Below are 19,469 nucleotides of genomic sequence, written 5' to 3'. Positions count from 1 at the left end.
CTCTGAGAAAGTAAGAGTATTTGAGCTAAGATCCGAATGGCAGGAAGCCCTTAGCAGCCATGTGAAGGGTGAGGGGATTTGTAGGCAGAGGGATCAGCAAGGGCATAGATAGCCTAGGGCTGGAAGGAGGGAGCTGGGTGTGTGCGGTGCTGGGGATTTTAATGAGCACCAGTGTGGCAGCAGTTTGGTGAATAGGGAGGAAAGAGAAAGGAGATTAGGTCTGAGAGATAGGCTAAGGCCAGATCAGGTCAGGCCATGAAGGCTATAACAGACCTGTATGAGATTTTAATCTAAAAGCAGAGGTCGGGGTTGGGTACAGCTCAGTGGTAGAGTGCGTGCTTAGCATGCTCTAGGTCCTGGGTTCAATCCTCAGCACCTCCATTAAGAATAAATAGATAAATAAACCTGATTACCATCCCCGCCTCCCCCCCAAAATAAGATTTAAAAAAAAATAAAAGCAATGGGAAGTCATTAGAGAGTTTTCAGTTGGGGTAATGCTGTGTATTTCTGTTAAACTTGGACACTACCGTTCGTAAACCTTTCTGGTCACTAAACCAGAAATGATAGGCAGATTGAACCTCACAGGCCAGTTGTAGCTGATCAGTCCTGGCTGCTCAGGATGCTGGGCTGAGGATTCGGTGGCTAAGCAGGATTCAGTAGGTAAGAATGACATGACCCATTATTGTGACCATAATGCATGTACTGCGCCAGCATTAAATGTTCTGATAAAGCAAAGCAAAGAGAAAACTAGACCTTAACATTTTAATTCAGAATATAGCTGCAAAACCCACGGTTTACTTCTGAAAATGTGGAAAATATAAAAAAAGCTCAAAGAAGAAATGGGAAGTTTGCCCATAGTCCAGTCACCCAGAGAAGACCGTGCTCAGAGTGTTGACGAACTTGAGGGAAGAGACACTTGGGTAAGAGCTTATGGTCCATTGCTCTTAAATGATTTTTGACCTTGCAGGAGCTGGTGGTGCTCTGCCACCTCCACCATCCCAGCTTAATATCTCTGCTGGCGGCTGGGATTCGTCCTCGAATGTTGGTGATGGAGTTGGCTTCCAAGGGGTCCCTGGATCGCCTGCTTCAGCAAGACAAAGCCAGCCTCACCAGGACACTGCAGCACAGGATCGCGCTCCACGTGGCTGATGGCTTGAGGTAGTTGATCACGTCCTGTGGTTTGCTGTTCAGCGCGTGCTGAGTGTGAGCCCAAACTTACTCTTGGGCTTGGAGAACAGCGCTTCCCTGTAACACTGTGTCCTGGAAGTATTTCGCCAACTTTTTGGCTGTAAAAGCACCACTTCCCTGATCAGATTTTGTCATTTTTATCAAATCAGTCTAGGAAGAGCCTGCAGACCTCATAGGTAGCAGAAGTAGAGTCTGAACCCAGGAGTTCTGCTCCAGAGCCCACGTTCTTCCCCTTGCGTTGACCTCCCTTCCCTAAGAAATGCAGGTGAGCCTTCAAAGTAGCAAGGAGAATGTCAGGTGTCATGGATAATCCTAGTAAGGAAAGACCAGTTCATATTTCTGAAGGCACTACCGTGATTTGAGTCAGGTTGTTCTACACGACGGTAGTCTCAGAGTGACACCCAGCCCCGTGGCCAGAAGGCACCCAGACGGAGCCTTGGAGAGGCAGCCCAATGGAGTGGAAAGACCATGGTCCTTGGAGTCAGAGGGACTCAGAAAAATCACCCTCCATACACCTAGTTACCTCTGATTTTACATCTTGGATTCTCTCTCTCTTTTTTTTTTTTTTTGTCTCTAAACTGTGACTGATACTTAATCTTCAATTATTACTTCAGGGACTTCTGTAATAATTGAAGACATCCCAAATTAAACTCTTGGTGTTCCCCATCTCCACTGCTCCCCCTCCCCGGGCCACCCAGTTGTGTCACCTTGGAGTCACCCTCCACTCGTTTCTCTTCCATCCCACACCTAACCCTCCTGCAAATATTTTCAGCACTGGCATCAAAATACGTCTCAGTGCAGCTCCTTCTCATGACTTCTCTCTCCCTCCCAGCAGAGTGTGAGCCGCTGGCATCTCTCCTCGCCTGACTGGCCTCCCTGTTTTCACCTTTGCCCCATACAGACTGTCCCTCGCTTGGCAGCCGGGTTGTTCTAACGTGGACGTTGGAGCAAGTCTTTCTCTTGCTGTCGGCCCTCTCCTATGGTGCTCCCTGGTCCCTGTGCTCAGCCACTTGCCTCCCTGAGGTTTCCTGGCTGTGCCGGAACCTTTATACCAGTTCTTAATGTCTAACCCCCAGATAACCTGTTGGCTCACTTCTCATTTCATGCAGGTTTGGTCTCAGAGGGGCTGTCCCCGACTACTTTCCATCTCTCTGGCACCTGTAGCACTTATCACTGCCCGGTATTCTTTACGTTTTCATTTAAAAACTTTCTTTATTGTCTGTCTGTGCCGCCAGAGTCTAAGTGCCACGACAGCAGGGACTTTTCATCTTGTTCGCCATTGTACCCCAGCACTCCGAACAGTGCGTCCTCGGTAAATACGTGTTGGCATTGGGGACAGAAGGAGAAAAGGGGAGGGAAGGAAACAGTGCCTGGGGCAGAGCAGCCACAAAGTGGGTGCGAATTTCATTCTCTTCCTTCCCTTCTTGAATTGTGTCTCTTCCTTTCTGACAGTAACCAGAAATGTAAATGGAATAGATGGGAAGGAAAACAAACACTGCTCATAAACAATGAAAACCAAACTGTTGATATAGGATATAATTATTCATACTATATAGGAGATACAATGAGAAAATAAAGTAAGTAGATTCTCTCTCCTAGAAGAGTCCAGAAGCTATTGAAAAACATACAGATTATTAAATGGAACAGAAAAGCAAAGATTTGGATCTGGGTTGCTATAATTCCTTTTGAACAGCAGGTGGAACCTTGTACTAAATCAATCTAGATAAAAGTGCAGCCATGTCTTATGTATTTAAAAGCTGATATGGGTCACCTTCCTTAACTTACCTAACTCCCGGTCCTGGGTTTCCCCGAAATCTTCCACGTAATTCCCGAAGTGCTCATTCATAAAATTAATAATTGATTTTGAAAAATTCATCACTGCTTTTGAAAGACCTCATCTCTAAAATAACTTAATCTGGTTCTTGGAGACCCTTTAAAATAATCAATCCAGCAGCTTCTGGTAAAGTAAGTGCAATCTCAGCATATTTTCCTATCATTTGCCTGATTTGTTCTCAGCAAAAGCCAGGACAGCTTTTTGGATCTTGTGCCACAAGAGGCTGGTGGATTTCAGGAGCTATCAATCCTCTAAATGTATTTTAAAAACTCAGCATTAAGGTCTGTCTTCCCAAACATACAGTAGCATAGAGCTGTAACTGCAGAGGGGGAAGGAGACAGCAAAGTCACACACTTTTCTTCATGGCACGTACTCCCTCTGTTGCAGTCTTGCCTTCAACTGTTAGCTGACGTCTCTGATTCACTTTGCTCCTTTGAGCTCTTTATTATAATTCTCACCTGCCTAGGAAGGTGTAGTCACCTGTCTTTCACAGAAGTTTCCATTTCATTCATTTTCAAAATTGAATTTACTTTCTCTGCTCCTTCCTTCCACCATGAATCTGTTCTTTATCTTGCATCTCCCATTTGCTAGCAGAAATCTTTGTAGTGACATCCAGACCGACCTCTACCTTCCAAAAGTAAGTACTCAGTTTGTCCACCAAATCCTTGACCACTTGACATTGTCTTTTTAATGTATTCATTCATTTTTAAAAATTCTTTAAAAATTGTTTTCTTTCTTAATGTTTTTATTATTTTAAATTTTATTTGGGGGGTAATTAAGTTTGTTTGTTTGTTTGTTATTTATTTATCTATTTATTTATAGCAGAGTTACTGGGGATAGAACCCAGAACCTTGTGCATGCTAAGCAGGCACTCTACCACTGAACTATACCCTCCCCACTCCATTCATTTATTTTTATGCCACTACTACTGCCTTTGTCCGGTCCCTTCAGGGGATTATCAGAATATTTCTTCTAAAATAAAATCCCCTTATGCTTGAAATTCCCTGGCAGTTCCAAGTTATCCGCAGAGTACGTCCAAAGTCCTTGGCACAGCATCTGAACTCCTTACGGATGCCTCGTGCCTGCCTCTCCAGCCTCCTGCCGTTCCACTGCCCTGTCTCCGCCATCCATCCATGCGGAAGGGCTTGACTTCTCGTCAGCATCCATGTCTATCTTTGCGTTGGTCCTTCGTGTCTTTTCACAAAATTGTCTGGAGAACTCATTTCCGTCCAGAACTTCCCGCACATACCAGCTCCACAATGATGCCTGACTGCACCCTGAGGACTTGGCCTCAGTAACACGTGTTTCTTGAGTCTGCTCCAGGCAGGACTTTGTGCTGGCCCGTGAAGAGGGAAAGATTGAGGCGGAACATTTACAGGCTAGTGGGAGAGTCTGTTTCTCTATCTGTACCCCTCTGCTTTTCTCCCTCTGACGTCTCTAGTGTCTGGTACTCACCACATTTCTGTGATTTTGTTCAAGCAGCTGTCTCTCTTTCTAGAATATGACCCCTTAAAAGCAGAGACACAAAGTTGGCTTTAGACCCCCAGTGACAGACCCTCATAGATACACCATATATATTTGTTAAAATGAATGGATGCATTCTATTTTTAGAATAATTCTCTGTAGGATGAAATAAAGTTTACTTTATTTTATTTATTATTTTTTTATTGAAGTATAGTCAGTTACAATGTTTCAGTTTCTGGTGTACAATAAAATGTCCCAGTCATGCATATATATACATATATTCATTTTCATATTCTTTTTCATTAAAGGTTCAAGATATTGAATACAGTTCCCTGCGCTATACACAAGAAATTTGTTTTTTTATCTATTTTTATATATAATAGTTAACATTTGCAAATCTCGAACTTGCAGTTTATCCCTTCCCACCCAAACTTTACTTTAAAGTTAGCAACATTGATGACAATCACAATAAACAAAATGAGTTTCGACCAGTTCATCTTAATAAAATATTTGACAATGCTCATTGTCATATGATACATGAATTATGGCTGAATTATTCTCAGTAAGGCAAGGTCTGCACTTGTTAATATTTCGAGAGCTATTCTGCCGTCTTCTTAAAAGCTATTAAAACTGCACTTTTAAGATTAAATTCTGTAATTGAACATTTTAACTAATCCAGATAATCTTTTCCTCCTACTGACATGATTTCAAATTAAGTTTAACTGATTTTTGTAACTTTGGAAAGTATTCCAAGAGAGTCTGTTCTATAAATATTCTGACAGAGGCATACGTTATGAAGGATTTGGCTGCTATTCAATTATGCATGACTTGGCTTTAACTATTTTTCTTCTTAATCTCCCAGCTTTTCTCTTCAGAAGGGCAGGAGTAGCTAATGGCCTTTCAGTAAGCCCTTGGTAAATTTTTCTTCTAAGACCATTACTTATTGTTAAGGTCAACTTCATTAGTACATCTATCTTACTTTTCAGCCAAAAATATGTCTACCGAAAGGAATAGGCCAAATGTCAAATGTGATAACTACATCCTGGAAGAGAAAGAATCTTCTATTGCATTAGCTGATGCAATTAAATGATTCAATGTAGGCCTTCAATCAATGGGAAGTTCAGGGTTTTGCTGCCACGCTGCTCCCAGTCCCTCTAGCAGTGATTGGTACTGGGTAATGGAGTAAATATTGGTTGATGTAATGTGAATCAAAACCAAAAGCCCCAAGCATAGGATTTAAATTTACCTCTATGTTCTATGAACAATTGTTCTTTCTACATAGGTCAAGATATATTTGTGAGATCACGTGCAGAGAGTTATGGCAAAGCTGACATCAGAGGACAGGAGAAACAGAGTTGGGGAGAATCTGAATTTTGTGGATGTGTAAGGAAAGGCAATTGAATTATTTTAGCAGTTAGGGCACAGTAATAGCTCGTTGGCCATGTTTACATAATGGATAAGACCTGGTTGAGATTAAAACTTTGTTCTTTTTTGTATTAACTAATTTTTATTCTTTACTTACAGTGATTTCCAGCTCTAGTTGCTTATGGTTGAATAGATCAGTTTATAAAAGGAAAGACTTTAAAATCCCCCACATCACCTTCCCTAAGACAATGTTTTATTCATTCCAACTCTCAGTCCAAAATTTTCTTTGTTAATTTATAATAGAATTGGGTTTAAAGTAAATTACATCTTCAAATGGTATGGTATTGATATCTAGAAGTCTTTTATTCTGTTTGTCCCTATTGAACAAAGTGAAAATTATTTTTCAAAAAATTAGGAAATATTTTCATCAGAAAAAGGTAAATATCAAAGGAGAAATGAAATAGAGAGTATTTTTAAAGCTAAGTTAAAATGGCCACACTACCCAAAGCAATCTACAGATTTAATGTGATCCCTATGAAATTGCCTAGGACATTTTCCACAGAACTAGAACAAATAATCCCAAAATTTATATGGAATCACAAAAAACCCAGAATTGCCACAGCAGTACTGAAGAAAAAGAATGAAGCTGGAGGAATAATCCTCCCAGACTTCAGATAATACTACAGAGCTACAGTAATCAACACAGCATGGTATTGGTACAAAAACAGACATATGGATCAGTGGAACAGAATAGAAAGCCCAGAAATGAACCCACCACAAACTTTTGGTCAATTAATCTTTGACAAAGGAGGCAAGAACATACAATGGAGTAAAGACAGTTTCTTCGGCAAATGGTGTTGGGAAAACTGGACAGCTTCATGTAAATCAGTGAAGTTAGATTACTCCCTCACACCATACACAAAAATAAACTCAAAATGGCTTAAAGACTTACACATAAGACAAGACACAAATCTCTTGGAAGAAAACATAGGCAAAACATTATCTGACATATATCTCAGCAGTGTTCTTCTAGGGCAGTCTACCCAAGTAATAGAAATAAAAGCAAAAATAAACAAATGGGACCTAATTAAACTTAAAAGCTTTTGCATAGCAAAGGAAACCATAAGCAAAACAAAAAGACAACCAGTGGAATGGGAGGAAATATTTGCAAATGATGTAACTGACAAAGGCTTAACTTTCAGAGTATATGAACATCTCATACAACTTAATAACAAAAAAAGAAACAACCCAATCCAAAAATGGCCAGAAGACCTAAACAAGCAATTCTCCAAGGAAGACATTCAAATAACTGATAGGCACATGAGAAAATGCTCGATATCACTAATTATCAGAGAAATGCAAATCAGAACTACAATGAGATATCACCTCACACCAGTCAGAATGACCATCATTCAGAAGTCTACAAATGATAAATGCTGGAGAGGCTGTGGAGAAAAGGGAACCCTTCTACACTGCTGGTGGGAATGTAGTTTGGTGCAGCCATCATGGAAAACAGTATGGAGATTCCTCAAAAGACTAAACATAGACTTAACTAATCCCACTCCTGGGCGTATATTCAGAGGTAGCCTTAATTCAAAAAAATACATGCACCACAATGCTCATAGCAGCACTATTTACAATAGCCAAGACATGGAAACAACCTAAATATCCATCAACAGATGACTGAATAAAGAAGTTGTGATATATTTCTACAATGGAATACTACTCAGCCATAAAAAAGAATACGGTATTCCATTTGCAGCAACATGGATGGACCTGGAGATTGTCATTCTAAGTGAAGTAAGCCAGAAAGAGAAAGAAAAGTACCATATGATGTCACTTATATGTGGAATCTTAAAAAAAAGAGAAACAAACTTCTTTACAAAACAGAAACAGACTCACAAACATAGAAAACAAACTTATAGTTACCAGTGGGGGAAGGGAGTGGGAAGACATAAATTGGGAATTCAAGATTTGCAGATACTAACTAATATATATGAAATAGATAAACAACAAGTTTATACTGTTTAGCACACGGAATTATATTCAAGATCTTGTAGTAACTTATGGTGAAAAGGAATATGAAAATGAGTATATGTATGTTCATGTATGACTGAAGCATTGTGCTGCACACCAGAAATTGACACAACATTATAAACTGACTATACTTCAATAAAAAATAATAAAAGTAAAAACTAAGATAAACTGTGATTTTAAGGAAATCAAAACTGTTAAACAAATGAGAGTTATAACAAATTACTATCAATGCTTATTTAGCATATTCCCATTTTAAGCTAATTAAAATATTCACATGATCATTGAGAGAATTCAGAATTCCTTTCAGGTAATTATTAAAGTACAAAAAAAACCTCCAAAAATTGATACTTTGCTTGAAGTAGTTGTGTCTTAAAAGTTTAAATCACTTATAAGGATTGACATGTCTTGTTTGTTATAAAAGCATAAGCTTGCTTTGTAACATTGGACTTGAATGTTTTGATTTCCTTCTGCAATATCTCTTAACTTTGAAGGTCACGCTTAGTACGGAATTTTCGACGCTTTGCGTCACGGACACGTATATTTTTCCAAATCATGAGAAAACGTATTGTGATGTAATCACAGTTGGTAAGATTTCCCGTGCCTTTTGTGGCAGATACCTTCACTCAGCCATGATTATATACCGTGACTTGAAGCCCCACAACGTGTTGCTCTTCACCCTGTATCCCAACGCTGCCATCATTGCCAAGATTGCTGACTACGGGATTGCCCAGTACTGCTGTAGAATGGGGATAAAAACGTCCGAGGGCACACCAGGTGGGTGATGCGGCATGTTTAATAATTCCCTCTTCAGGATGAATACCCACCGACTTCAGTTGTGAGTTCAGCAGAGTCAAGAGAGCACAGTAGCCTGTCACACTGCAAACAGGGGTGTATTGTGTGATTGACCGCGACCAGTACATTTGTGATTTTGTTCACTGTATCCGGTAGGGCGAAAAAAATCAACTGATGTGATCTTTCTAGGGAAAAAAAGACAAATGAAAAAAATAGAGTATGTTGGATGTCAAGTTATATTTTTAAAAGCTGGATTAAAAAAAAAGCAAAACCTTTGACAGGCACCAGAGGTGGTAGAAAAGGAGCAACAAAGTTTTCATCTAGGTGCTGTTAACACTTGCCTAAAAGTGAGGCAAACCAAGTTCAAGTTCACAGACCCTTTCTCATAACTCTGAAACCCAAATACCTTTGAAAAACCCAAAGTTTTATTTATAACAGATTTGGTGGCATACTAAGTGAGGTCAGACTGAATTGAAGCTTATTATGATCTTTATTTCTCACACTCACTGTGAAAGTTTGCATGTTTTGTGGCAGAAGAAACAAGTCTGAGTACAGGGTGCTGGCCCTGAGCCCACTGAAGGATTATGTAATTTGTTATATATATTATTATTAACTTTCTTAAATATGAAAAAGTATAAATTCCTAAATACTTCTGGTGCCAAGAGTTTCAGATAAGGGCTTGGGGACTAGAGATCTTAGTTGTACTGTTCTTGATACAAACGTACTGTCTTATTCTTACTGATTGGTACAGGAGTTTAAACCTTTAAACACTGGACTTCCTTTACCTTTCTTCATAATTCATAAGTTGTTAATACTTCAATACTTAAAAATAATGTAGCATCTCTCTTTGGCCCTGTTAAGCAAGGTGAGTCATGGTTACTCTGTACAGTGAAACATAGCCATTCTGTACTCCCTCCTATGTATGATCTCCCGACTTCACAGGCATCCTTTACTTACCTTAGATTATAATATTGCTTTTCAGGGTCATTCCTAACCCTTTTTTGTCCTGCCTGTCATAATACTCCTCTTACTTTTACCATTAACTGACTTCCCACCAGTGAAAGTTCTGTTCGCTGTGTTCTTGTGTTTTCATGGTCTTAGGCTCAGATACGTTCTTTCCACGTGGAATCCTCCTTTCTCAGCTCTTCATCCTCTTCTAGTCTGAGCTTCTTCAGCATCTCGGCTTCTGATTGCCATAGGGCGAGCGATCTGTGCAGGCAACTTGTCTTTTGGATTTGTTTGAGTGGAAATAGGAAATTGAAGGGTTGACATCTATTTAGTGAGGGACAGCTCCATCTTTAGAGACATCTGACCTGGTTGATTGTTTGTAAATAAAATTACAGGTGGCCTGACATCATCTAGATGATTGCAGCCCAATTAAAACACATTCCTAATGCAGAAGAAAACAGAGGATATCTGAGCAGACCGAAGATCCAGATTGTTCCCTCCCCTCCTCCCCTTCCCCCATTTATGCCCTTAGACGAGCAGATGGCGCCAGCTTCCAATGTCTGGTTTTATTTTTGCTCCAAACACATATCCTCTCTTTCATATTACATAGCTATATGTTGGAAGTAGAGTGTGCATTCTCATAAACATTTCAAAGTGAATTTTCTCGCTGCAAGTGTCTCTGGGTGGTTCAATAATAGTAAATTATCATCTCTTCAGCACTGGCTGTGTACCAGGATCAGGGCCAGGTTCATTAGATGCATGGAATTGTATCCTCATGCCAGGGCCCAAAGTTAGCTTTCCTCTTCTCCTCTGTAAAATGAGGAAGCTGAGACTCGGCCAGATTAATAACTTGCACAAAGTCACGCAGTAGGTGGCCAAGATAAAACTCAACCTAAATGACAATTGAGCCCAGCACTATTTGGCTTTAAATCCTATACAGGCAGACCTTATATACTCTATTTCACTTTATTATGCTTTGCAGATGTTGTGTTTTTTTTATTTTTTTTTAAACAAATTGAAGGTTTGTGGCAACCGTGCATCAAGCCAGTCTGTCGATGCCATTTTTCCAACAGCATTTGCTCACTCTGTGTCTCTGTGCCACATTTTGGTAATTCCTCCAAAATTTGGGACCTTTTCATTATTATTATATTTGTTAAGGTGATCTGTGATCAGTGACCTTTGATGTTGCCTTTGCAAAAAGAGTGTGACTTGCTGAAGGCTCAGATGATGGTTCGCATATTTTAAGCAATAAAGCCTATTTTAATAAAGGTATGTACATTGTTTTTTAGATGTAATACTGTTGCACATTCATAGACTACAGTATAGCGTAGATGTAACTTTTGTGTGCACTGGGAAACCAAAAAAATTTGTGTGACTCAGTTTATTGTGATACCTGCTTTATGGAGGTTGTCCAGAAACAAACCGGCAGCATCTCCAAGGGTACACCTGTAGTCGCTCTCCTGGTTCACATGCAGCTCTAACATGTACTCAAAGAGGTTTACATAATCAATTTTAGTTATTAAAATCCAGATAAACAAAGCAAAATGACAGGGCTGTCCACCACAAATATTGTCAAGGACAGATTTGGAGGAATAATCTCAGAAGATGGGATCCCACCTAGAAAATGTGGGCACGTGACAGGGTTCTTCGCTTGGAAGATCTGTGCATCGTCCTGTCTCGTGAAGGCGAGCTGGGCCGCTCATCTGGGGCCTGCACTTTTCTCCTTGACCATCGCCCAGTCCGGGCACTCAGCTCATGGACAGGACGTCCTGCTGTGGAAGCCTCAACCCCTTCCCTGGCAGCAGATCCCTCTGGTCCTTGTTGATTGTGCTCTGGGACTGGAGCCTGCCACCCCCCTCAGTGGGCTGGGCCAGCCAGCAGCCAGCTCCTTTCAGCTCTGTTCAAACTCATGGGCCTTTAAGTATGACTTCCAGGTTTGGGTCAAAACCTGTCTAAAGCTTCTTGTCCAACCGATTTCTTCATGCCAAGCTAGATACTTGTTCCTGATCCCTTGCGACCTGCTCTAGCTGTGTGCAGTAACGCATATATGGAGAAGGATCATGACAGCAAAACCCAGAGCCTGGTGCTGGCTGTTCTGTTCTCTCTTCCCCAAGGCTGCTTAGCCCACGGTAAACACTTTTCCTCGCTGTGTCTCGGACCTTCTCTTTATCATGACTGTATATATTACAGCACTTCTGTTCTCATCTCTGCCTGAAACTCAGATTTAAAATTTTGAATAACAGTCATTGTCACCACCGCTACCATCATCACCAAACTTTTCCTTCCCCAAAGCAGTTACATTTAAGAAGAAAGTCATTCCCTCACGTATGCTTGTAGTTCTCTCCTTCCCTCCCTTTTTAATGGATGTTCCTGTTAATGTTACACTTGGAAACTTTATGAGAAACAAAATGTAATGTTTAATTTGGAAACTTTCGGAGAAAAAAAAGACTGTGTGTTTACTAGGCTTCAGTGAATTTTTATACTAACCGTTACGGTGGTGCATTCACCCTGTGTGCACAGCTGAGTGTGAGTTTGTTACTGTGGTCTCAGGGAAGAGAGTGATGGAAACAAAATCTCCTCTATGGCCCGGACAGAGTGTCTGCCTCATGCTTAGAGCTTTGTGTGGGTCGATTAGCTCATTTAATCTTTATGACCATCAGACATAAGTCCTATTACTATTCCTGGTCTACAGATAAGGACCCTGAAGCTTAGGGACCATTGAAAATGTCTACAGGGTCATACAAGATGCAAATCCAAGCATCCTGAGAGAATAGCCCCTGGCCAGGTACCATCACAGCGGGAATGCAAAGGTAGAAACAGCTCGGTTATTAGCAAGGATCACAGTAGCTGTCTAGGTTTTGAAAGGTGAATATGGGATGGAAACTTTCAACTTCAAGTAATTTGGAGAGATTCAGCTTTAACTCCATCAAATGGGTATGTTTATATTATATCCTGTTAGGTGAAATCATATGGTATTTGTCTTTCTCCATCTGGGTTGTTTCACTTAGCAAAATACCTTAAAGTTTCATCCATTTTGCAAATGGCAGGATTTTATTCTTTTTATGGGCAAGTAGTATTCCATTATATATGCCTACCACATTGATCTTTTCCACTGTTTCTTTACATTTCTATCTCATTTATTTCTGCTCTGATCTTTATTATTTCCTTCCTTCTACAATATTGGATTTTGTTTGTTCTTTTTTTTTTTTCTCTCCCTTTAGGTGTAGTGTCTTTTCTTTTCAGCCCAAAGAATTTCCTTTAACATTTTTATTGGACCTGTTGAGTTGCGGTGAACTCCTTTAGGTTTTGCTTATTTGGAAAACTCCAATCTCTCCTTCAATTCTGAATGATAACCTTGGGTAGAGAATTCTTGGTTGGACATTTTTTCCTTTGAGTGCTTTGAATTTTCCATTCTGGCATGTGAAGTTTCTGCTGAAAAGTCTAGTAGCTTTATGGAGTTTCCTTTGTATATAACAAGATGTTTTTCTCTTGCTACTTTTATTCTTAACTTTTACCACTTTAATTATAATGTATCTTGGCTTGTATTCCTCTGGATTCATCTTATTGGAACTCTCTGGGCTTTCTAGACCTGGATTAAGGAGGTTTTCCCCAGATTAGAGACATTTTTAGCCACTATTTCTTGAAATAATTTTTCTGGTCCTTTCTCTCCTCTCCTTCTGGAAACACTATAATGTGGATGTTAGTCTGGTTGGTGGTGTCCTAAAAGATCCTTTAGAGAGTGTTCATTTGAAAAACATTTTTATAATTTTGCTGCTCTGTCTGAATGAATTCCACTGCAGTCTTCCAACTCACTGCCTCATTCTTCTGCCTCACCCAGTATGTTGTTGAACCCCTTTAGTGACTTTTCAGTTCAGTTACAACTTCTGTTTGGTATGTTTGTATGTTTTCTATCTCTAGTGTTCAAGTTCTCACTGCGTTCATTCATTCTTCTCTCAAGTTCAGTGAGCATCTTTATGACCCTTACTTTGAACACTTCACCAGGTGGATTGCTTGTCACTGTTTGGTTTAGTTTCTTTTCTTTTTTCCCTGAGGTTTTGTCTTGATATTTCAGTTGGAGCATATTCCTCTGTCTCTTCATTTTGCCTCATTCTCTATGTTTGTTTCTATGTATTAGGTAAGTCAGTGATCTCTTGTATTCTTGAAGAAGTAGCCTTATTTAGGAGATGTCCTGTCCCTGTCCTGTCCCTGTCCCTGTCCTGTCCCAAAATTGCAACCCCATCTAGTTCCCAGTGCCAGGTCCTAAAGGGGTGTCCCCTCTGTGGACTGCATAAGCCTCCTATTGTAGGAGAATTGCAGCTGGTGAGGCACACTGGTGGACAGGGCTGGCCCCAGCCTGACTGCGAGGTCCAGCCACAATTTTTAAGTGCTCTTGACTTTACCATTTATTTTCTGTGTGACCTTAGGAAATCACATAACACTTTGAAAGTATTATGTTATTTGTGAAGTGGAAAGTTCTCATCTGCCTATCACAGTTGATTCTTGTGCATAGCGAATTAAATATTCAGAAAGGTGTCTGTAAAATGCTATAGTGATAAGAATTAGGAACTGTTGTGATATGTTTACATTATGTCCTAGGTACAGTTTATTAAGGATCCAGTTTAGAACAATCTTAATTACTTATGCAGTTCTTGAGCTTAGGTGTGAGAATGATGTTATGGCTGTATAGGAAAATGTTCTTATTCTAAGGATGTGTATTATACTTAGGACTGAAATATTGTATCTGCTACTGCAATTTGACAGTATAATATATCAAATATTTTATATATATTTTATATAGTTTTAATATAATTATATATATAAACATACAATGACAAGGAGGGAAAGTGAGAATGAGAGAAAAAGTGAGGGAGAAGACAGAGAGAGGTACAGGTGTGGAAAGATGGTAATTCTGTGTGTGTGTGTGTGTGTGTGTAGAAAGAGAGGTAATAAATGTGGCAAAATGTTCACTGGAGAAGGTTAACAGTGCAGCAGGAGTGATCATGCTCAAATCTGACGTCTCCATCCTTTTGACTCTTCACTTCCTTCTAGTCTGGGGAAGGATGGCTGAGCTTCATCTTTTGCTGGGAAGCTCTCTGTTACAGCGCACTGTTTCTCAATGCAGCCATTTCCTCCTTGGAGGGTATGAATTCACACTTGTTATATTTTCCTGGCTGTAGATTTACTATAACAATTATATACGTTCATTGCAGAAAATTTGGAAGCATAAGGGAAAATGAAAGCTACCCATAATTTCAGTACATGGAAATAATTATTATTACATTTGGATGTATTTCTTTGTAGTCTTTAATTATGCACATTCCTGTTAACATTTTATTTTGGAAATGTTTAAGCCTACAGAAATGTTGAAAGAATAGCACAACATGTACTTATGTACCCTTCACATATTTTGTTGATGATTGACTTTTTGCCACACAATTTTTCTCTCTCTTGCTCTCTTTGTGTATGAGTCTTTGAAATTAAGTTGCGAATGCCATGCTATGTCATCCCTAAAACATACTTATATGTATTTTCCTCAGTAGAAGGATGTTTACTCACATAAACACCATACTATTATCACAGCTAAGAAAATTAATTCAGTTGATAACTTTCTGTCTATTCAGAATTCAGTTCAACATTCATTTTCTTTTCATTTACATTGCAGCATGTCATCTTAAAATCATTTTTAAGTTCCAGCGTAGTACACATTATTTAAGTGATTTCCTTTTCTACTTGGATTTCTTTATTTGGGTCCTCTCGCTTTTCTTCTTGGTGAGCCTGGCCAGAGGTTTGTCAATTTTGTATACTCTTTCAAAGAACCAGCTCTTGGTTTGATTGATTTTTTTTCAGTTGGATTTCTTTAGATTGTTGATATTCTTACTATCATAAATCATGTTCAAATTACTCTTGTTTTTACCCCTGAAGAATTTAAAAGTGATTTATCTCTATTCTGGAATAAAAGACTTTATTTCCCTTTAAAAAAAATTCAGATGTGAGCCAACAGCTGAGAGAGAGTGCTTTCATTTGTTTTAGTCATGATTTTCTCTCTAGTTTTCAATTGGGTAGAAGGAACAGAGTCACATGGTGTTAAAATAACGAGGCCATTAAAATTTTAGCCGGGTTAAAGCGATGTAGGGTAAAGTTTGGAAATCCCCCTCCTGACCCCTCCTCTGCTTGAAGCACTGCCCTGGGAAGTTATTATTAAGAATGATGCAGGGGTTTTTTTCCCCCTTCTTAATCATTTTTATTGAATGTTTATCTTTATTATTCTTCAAGATTGACCTTGGGGTGAAACGTCCTGGGACAGGGCTGTTAATCAGCTTGATTAAGGGGCTCCTTGTAGAAATGATACTGCCTGTTTAGAACTCACCTTCCTGACTCTTTGTCAGCATCTGTGCCTAAATATTATAGACACCATATATACACCTCTTTGGGTGGATGAGCCCTGGGGGTGGGCATATTTATTAATATATCCGCTTACTTTCAGGGTTCCGTGCACCTGAAGTTGCTAGAGGAAATGTTATTTATAACCAGCAAGCAGATGTATATTCATTTGGTTTGCTTCTCTATGACATTTTGACAACTGGAGGCAGAATAGCAGAGGGTTTGAAGTTTCCAAATGAGTTTGATGAATTGGCAATACAAGGAAAATTACCTGGTAAGTTTTATGTTATTTACAATATCAGTTATTATTTTTTAAATATTAGCAGCTTCATTTCCCAGTTATTTAATTATAATTGTATACCAATTGATTTCACAGCTGATTTTTTTAATGCATGAATATTCTTTAATTCTGTGACACATTAAGACAAATCATAGAAAGACGGCAGATTCAGGGTTTCTTTTTGGTATCACAAATGAATATTTACATATTTGGTGTTATGTTTAGAATGCTCAGAAAAGGAAATACTATTGAAACTCCAAATATAGTGACTTTTCTTCTCATAAAGAGCTACTAAGTGTCCATTAGCTTGGAGTCTTTTTATTTTCTTGGAGCGAAATAATTGCTATGCAGGATTGGAAGCTTGAATTATTTACAATAATAATTTTTAATCGCAAATATTAGTAAGAGTTAGTGATTACTTAATGAGGTGATTAAGTCTCATTTTGAATGCTTTTAAGAAATTTTAGGACTTTGTCATTCATTCCTTAACTATTACTTTAGTTTCATTCTAAAGTTTTCTTTTAAGTATATTTGATTGTTTCTCATATTTTCAGCTTTCCTTTTCATCTAAAAAATAGTTTTGAGTGTATACTATGGGCCAGCTACGAGGAATATAGCTTTAACTCTCTCCTTTTGGGGAACCTTTAAAACTTCCCAGCAGAGGGAAATCTGCCACTACTTGGATAAACTTTGAGCACAGTCTGGGTCATCTTCCTCACTTTACCAGTTAGCTCTCCAGTGAAAGTTTTCACATCTCTATTCTGCACCGAGCAGAAGAATGGCATACCTCTTATAAAACCAATGTGGACAAACTGACTGTGGGGATATGAGGATTAAATGCTTGCCTATTTTGAATATTAAAATAAAAAGTAATTGCAAAGGAGTGTAATTATTATATGAACAGAAGTGTTTTCAGAGCCTATTTGAAATGAAGCTATGAAATGAAAATCTATTTTTATTCATTTGGTGTTTGTGTCTCTTTCTATCCTGTAAAGACTTAAGAACTCTTTTGATGTCTCTAGTGGAGACAGAGTTAACAAAATTAGCTTTAAGAGTGATAAGCAGGTTCATAATAAATACAGGATTATAGAGGTCAGTGTTCTTCTTTGCAGTGTCTGGACCTCTCATACACATTGAGAAGAGATAAAAATCATTGTTCTGATTTGTCCAATGTTCTAACATCATATGTTTTTGAATGTTCTAGATCCAGTTAAAGAATATGGTTGTGCCCCATGGCCCATGGTTGAGAAGTTAATTAAAAAGTGTTTGAAAGAAAATCCTCAAGAAAGACCTACTTCTGCCCAGGTATTCATATAGCCAAAATCTATCAGTCTTTCTTACAGAACATATATGTATAAAGAGATTCTTTATACATATATATATGTATACATATATGTGTGTGTGTATATGTATATACATATATATGTATATATGTGTGAGTGTCTATATCTCCTGTGTCCTCTCACCATCCCAGATGCAAAATAAAGAAGATGGCCAACACCCTAGCAGCACACATAGCCCTCTTTCCGCTTTCATCACCCTCTTTTCCCTGTGGATGTAGCCACTCTCCTGACTTTCGTGATAATCATTGCTTTTTGTCTCTTTATGATCGTATTACTGACTTTAGTTTTCCTGTGTTCATAATTTATTTAAAATAGAATCACGGTCATGGAGTGTTCTGAGCTTTTCCCCAGCATTACTGCGTGAGCTTCATTCAGGCTGTGAACACAGCTGTTGATTATTTTTCTTGTTCTTCCCTTCCCTTCTTTGAATGCGCAACGTATTTACCCTTGATCGTGTCAGTGGATGTTGGTATTGCTTCTGGTTTTTTTCCCTACTGTAAACAGAACTGTTGTGCATGTTGGCTGTACGTGTTTCCTAGTGCACATTGTATGAGAGCTGCTTTGTGGTCTGTATCTAGGGGCTGAAGTGCAGAATCCCGGGATATGGGGACGTCTAACCTGTTTTCTGAAGAAGCTCTACCAGCTTAACACTTCCATCACCTATATATCAAGATAGATATTTTTTATATTTTCTCCCCAAACATTATACTATCTGACTTCCTAATTTTTTTCTAAATAGACTCAGTCTGTGTATTGATTTACATTTTCCTAATTACTAATAAGGGTGAGCATCTTTTTATATATTCATTGGTCATATGTATGTTTCCTCTTCTGGGAAATGCCTGTTGACCATTTTGCCCATTTTTCAATGGGGTTACTTGTGTAAAAATGAAATTTAAAAAAGAGATTCTTTATGCGTTGTATCCTAATCCTTTGTTGGTTATATATGCTGCAAATTTCTTTTCCCAATGTGTGGTTTGCAATTTTCTTTCCCTATAGAGTGCCTTTTGATTAACAGAATTTTCTTAATTTTAATTGAGATAAATTTGACAGTGCTTCTTTTTATGGTTATTACCTTTAGGGTCCTGTTTTAAAAAGGCCTTATCTCTCCCAGAGTTACAAAAATATTTACCTATGGTTTCTTTAAAAAACTTAAAAGTGTTGCTTTTGATAGTTAAGTTCTTAATCCATCAGGAATTGACATTTTCATCTGGATCTAATTTCCTTTTTTCCGTATGTGTAATCAATTTCTCTAGCTTTATATATGAAATAGTTTCTTCTTTTTTCCCCATTGATCTTTTATTTTCCATTTCCATTCTGTGATTGTCAAAGATATACACACAAAGGTATATACAGGCACATTCTCTTCCATTGGTCAGGTTACCTATTCTTCCTCCAGTGCTGTCCTGTCTTAATTCCTGTAGCTCTGTAACAGTCTCCTTTCCCCTCTTATTTTTATCCTCTAGGAATGCTTTAGTTACTCATCTGGTTTTTCCGTGTAAATTTTTAAATCTCTTTGTCAACTTTTAGAAAACTCCTATTGTTCTTTGGACCGGACTTGCAATGTCCTTGTGACATAGAGTCTTTCTATTCTTGAATGTGGGTTATCTCTAGTTAGGTCTTCTTAAATATCTTTCAATAAAGTTTTGTAATCCTGCGTACAGGTCTTGCACATCTGTTTCTGGATTTTCTTGCTGTAAATTGCTTTAAACTGAATTCCTGGCTTGAGATTTTTTTTTTTTTGAACCCTCCAAGTGATGGGAATCTTGTCTACAAATCTTGAGAGCAAGCTTATGAATAACAACGTCTCAGGGCTCTTTGGCTCTCTCCCCCTTTG

The 19,469-nt window shown here is 38.6% G+C and overlaps 1 protein-coding gene across 1 annotated transcript in view; it reads left to right on the top strand.

Annotated features, from left to right (window-relative positions):
* The window catches only part of LRRK2 (leucine rich repeat kinase 2), a 134,015-nt gene that overhangs the window by 98,056 nt on the left and 16,490 nt on the right, over positions 1-19,469 (top strand). The window contains exons 40-43 of the mRNA XM_072972988.1: positions 968-1,158; positions 8,502-8,662; positions 16,113-16,283; positions 17,494-17,594. Coding sequence (XP_072829089.1) covers positions 968-1,158; positions 8,502-8,662; positions 16,113-16,283; positions 17,494-17,594 — 624 coding nt within the window. The remainder of the gene's footprint in view (positions 1-967; positions 1,159-8,501; positions 8,663-16,112; positions 16,284-17,493; positions 17,595-19,469) is intronic.

Source organism: Vicugna pacos, chromosome 12 (genome assembly GCF_048564905.1).
Source record: "Vicugna pacos chromosome 12, VicPac4, whole genome shotgun sequence".
Lineage (NCBI taxonomy): Eukaryota > Metazoa > Chordata > Mammalia > Artiodactyla > Camelidae > Vicugna > Vicugna pacos.
Note: the sequence above shows the minus strand (reverse complement) of the source record. Positions and strands in the feature narration are given on the sequence as shown.